The 3,295-nt window shown below is 44.0% G+C and overlaps 1 protein-coding gene across 2 annotated transcripts in view; it reads right to left on the reverse strand.

The window, feature by feature from the left end:
• The window catches only part of WDR17 (WD repeat domain 17), a 67,982-nt gene extending 65,511 nt beyond the window's left edge, over positions 1 to 2,471 (reverse strand). For both annotated transcript variants that reach the window (XM_023763933.1, XM_023763931.1), the window contains exon 1: positions 2,349 to 2,471. In XM_023763933.1, coding sequence (XP_023619701.1) covers positions 2,349 to 2,414 — 66 coding nt within the window. In that variant the 5' untranslated portion in view covers positions 2,415 to 2,471. The remainder of the gene's footprint in view (positions 1 to 2,348) is intronic.
• Positions 2,472 to 3,295: the final 824 nt, after the last annotated feature.

Consider the following 3,295-nt stretch of genomic DNA (forward strand, 5'->3'; position numbering starts at 1 on the left):
AATATATTATAAAATGAACTGAAATAGTGAGAAAATATCTCTGATGAAGATGATAAGAATGGGAAACTGAAGAAGTGAGGAGGAAGGAACATTCAGTGGTGCACATCTCAGTAGCACCTGTCCTCCAGCAGCAACGAGGAAGCTGGGAAACTACAGCCACACACCCTCCAGCAGCAACGGGAAAACTACAGCCACACACCCTCCAGCAGCAACAGGGAAACTTCTAGCCCTCACCCTCCAACAGCAGCGAGGAAACTTACAAGCCACTCAGCCTCCAGCAGCAGACGGAGAAGCTGGAAACCTACAGCCTCACCCCCCTACAGCAGCAACGAGAAAACTACAGCCACACACCCTCCAGCAGAAACGCGGAAACTACAGCCACACACCCTCCAGCAGCAACACGGAAACTACAGCCACACACCCTCCAACAGCAACACGGAAATTACAGCCACACACCCTCCAACAGCAACGGGGAAACTACAGCCACACACCCTCCAGCAGCAACACGGAAACTACAGCCACACACCCTCCAACAGCAACGGGGAAACTACAGCCACACACCCTCCAGCAGCAACACGGAAACTACAGCCACACACCCTCCAGCAGCAACACGGAAACTACAGCCACACACCCTCCAACAGCAATGGGGAAACTACAGCCACACACCCTCCAGCAGCAACGAGGAAGCTGGAAAACTACAGCCACACACCCTCCAAAAGCAACTGGGAAGCTGGGAAACTACAGGAAGATGTTCCACTCATTAATGAAAAAAAATCCACTAATTGCCTTCATTTGAATAATTTATAATTCATCCATTAAAAGGGTAAAAAGTCTAAGAGAAATCATATGTTATTCTAAACAAATCCACTTTGATAAGGTGCATTTTTAAAGAACAGTTTTGTACTATTGCAATGATACATCCAAATAGTTATTTTCAAAATACTATGCCAAAGTTGCCATAGTAACAATGCAAATCCTTTTGGAACATAATTGCCTAATAATCTATCAAATGTAACATATCCCACTACCTCAGAAAATTATTTACATTTCCTTTTATAATATTACTAGAAGCCCGGTGCACAAATCCCCTCAGCCTGGCCTGCACCCTCTTGCAATCCAGGACCTCTTGGGGGATGTCAGACTGCCAGTTTTGGCCTGATCCCTGCCGGCCAGGCCGAGAGACCCCACCAGTGCACAAATCTGTGAACCTGGCCAGTTTCGGCCAAATCCCCACAGGCCAGGCCAAGGGACCCTGGGCCTCTAGTCTATATATATAAAAGCCTAAGCAACTGAACAACTGGTCAACTAGTCGCTCGCTATGATGTGCACTGACCACTAGGGGGCAGACACTCAACGCAGGAGCTGCCCACTCGTGGTCAGCGTGCTCCCATAGCTGAGTGCCGCTCAGCTGACCAACAGGCACCAGACACAGGGCTCACAGCTGGCCACTGCAGCCCGGAAACCACAGCAGAGCAGCAGCGAGCCTACCGAGCAGCAGCGGTGGCAGGAGCAGCCAGGCTGGGATGAGCAGGAATGGTAGGCAGGAGCGGTAGGAGGCGTTGGCTTGCCGGTTTGGGCCCGATCCCCACCGGATATGCCAAGGGACCCCACAGATGCATGAATCCATGCACCAGGCCTCTAGTATGCATATAAGATCTTTGGTTAATCTCTTCCTGCCCTCCCCACTTCTCACTCCCCCCTTCCCTCTGAGATTCATCAGTCTGTTCCATGTTTCCATGCCTGTGCGTTGAGCTCTGCCCCCTGGTGGTCAGTGCATGTCATAGCTACCGGTTGAACAGTCGAATGATCACTTAGGCTTTTATATAGAGAGATATATAGATAGTATTATTATACGCATCTATTCATTGAATGCATTTCTTTATGAAAAACTATTTCACTGAAATTATTGCTATTTTTATATATTAATCTCATTAGAAAGAATTCTAGTTTATACAGGGTTGGTCAAAAGTCTGTTTACAGTTATGAGTATGCAAAACACAGAATTCTTGTATTATTATTTTACTATTGTTTTATTTTCCATATGGACAACTGTAAACCTATTTTTGCCCCACTTTATATTTAAGACAATCTGAAAACACTATGAATTCATCTTAAACCAGGATAGAAAAATGCCTTTTCTTCAATGTATAGGTAATTAGGACTATTCGCATATATCATCTTCTTACCTCTGCTTTTAAATCTATCAAATAAGTATCTTACTTGACTCAAACTTTTGCAATGCAAAATTGTCCACAGTGAAAATGACACAGTAATACAATACAATTGCATGAGAAATAAAACAGGAAAAAAAAACATGAAATTATAACTACAACATAAACATCGCTTACTCTTTGCAGTCCTTCATACCAATCATCTTGCTCAAACCAACTTGAAATGTAAGTCATCCAAGCCATAGGCTGTTTCTACCTTAATCAAGGCAAATGGAGACTCAGCATCGCAAGGCAGCACCTAAAGTAACAACAATGAGTTTCAACCACGCAGCCCACCAACTCTGCCTGGAGAAAGGCTGTTCAGGACAAGAAGTAAGGTGTGCACACACATTTCAGCTGAAGCAGTGTTAATGATGTACAAAGAACAGTATCTGTAGAAATAATGCTAAACCAGAACATGGACGCCTATATTCAACTAAGAAAAAAAATAAAACAATAATGTTATTGCACAGTACCTGAGAAAATGCTGTATCAAAGAGTTTATTTGGTTTACAGTTTCCGTTCTAAAAATCTTAGTTTCAACTTTCGCAAGAAACAGGTGAGTTTCTAGAAGTTACCAAGTTAGCACAAAAACACACAAAATAACAGGAAGCAGAAAATCAGTTTCATTGTCAACCTTAGGAGTTGGACAGACAGCTAGGAGAAAGTTTCTAGGTTAACAACTGTACGAGGACAAGGTCAATCCTATATATCTATTTGCTTCCAGTTCAGCTGATTGCTAACCTTAGCACCTGAAATGATTTATAGACAGCACAGGACTGGATGGAGTGCTAAGCTGTTCAACAGAGAATCAAAATCACATCCATTGGGCTTCATTTTAGTCTTACTCACTTCCAGAAGAAGTTATTTACCAGCCATGCTAAAGAAGAGATTTCTTGGAATCCTGGGAGGATATCTGAACTTGAAAATGGCCTCCCTAAAGCTGAGGCGCATCACCCACTGTGTAACAGGTTTTGCGTGATCCTGTCCTGGCCGAGCTCATCAAACCCTCACACCTCAGGGAAGAAAAAAAGGAAGGGAAGGAGAGAGGAAGGGAGAAGGGAGAGAGGTGGTGGTGGAAAGAA

The sequence above is a fragment of the Myotis lucifugus genome, unplaced genomic scaffold (assembly GCF_000147115.1).
Source record: "Myotis lucifugus unplaced genomic scaffold, Myoluc2.0 scaffold_309, whole genome shotgun sequence".
NCBI lineage: Eukaryota > Metazoa > Chordata > Mammalia > Chiroptera > Vespertilionidae > Myotis > Myotis lucifugus.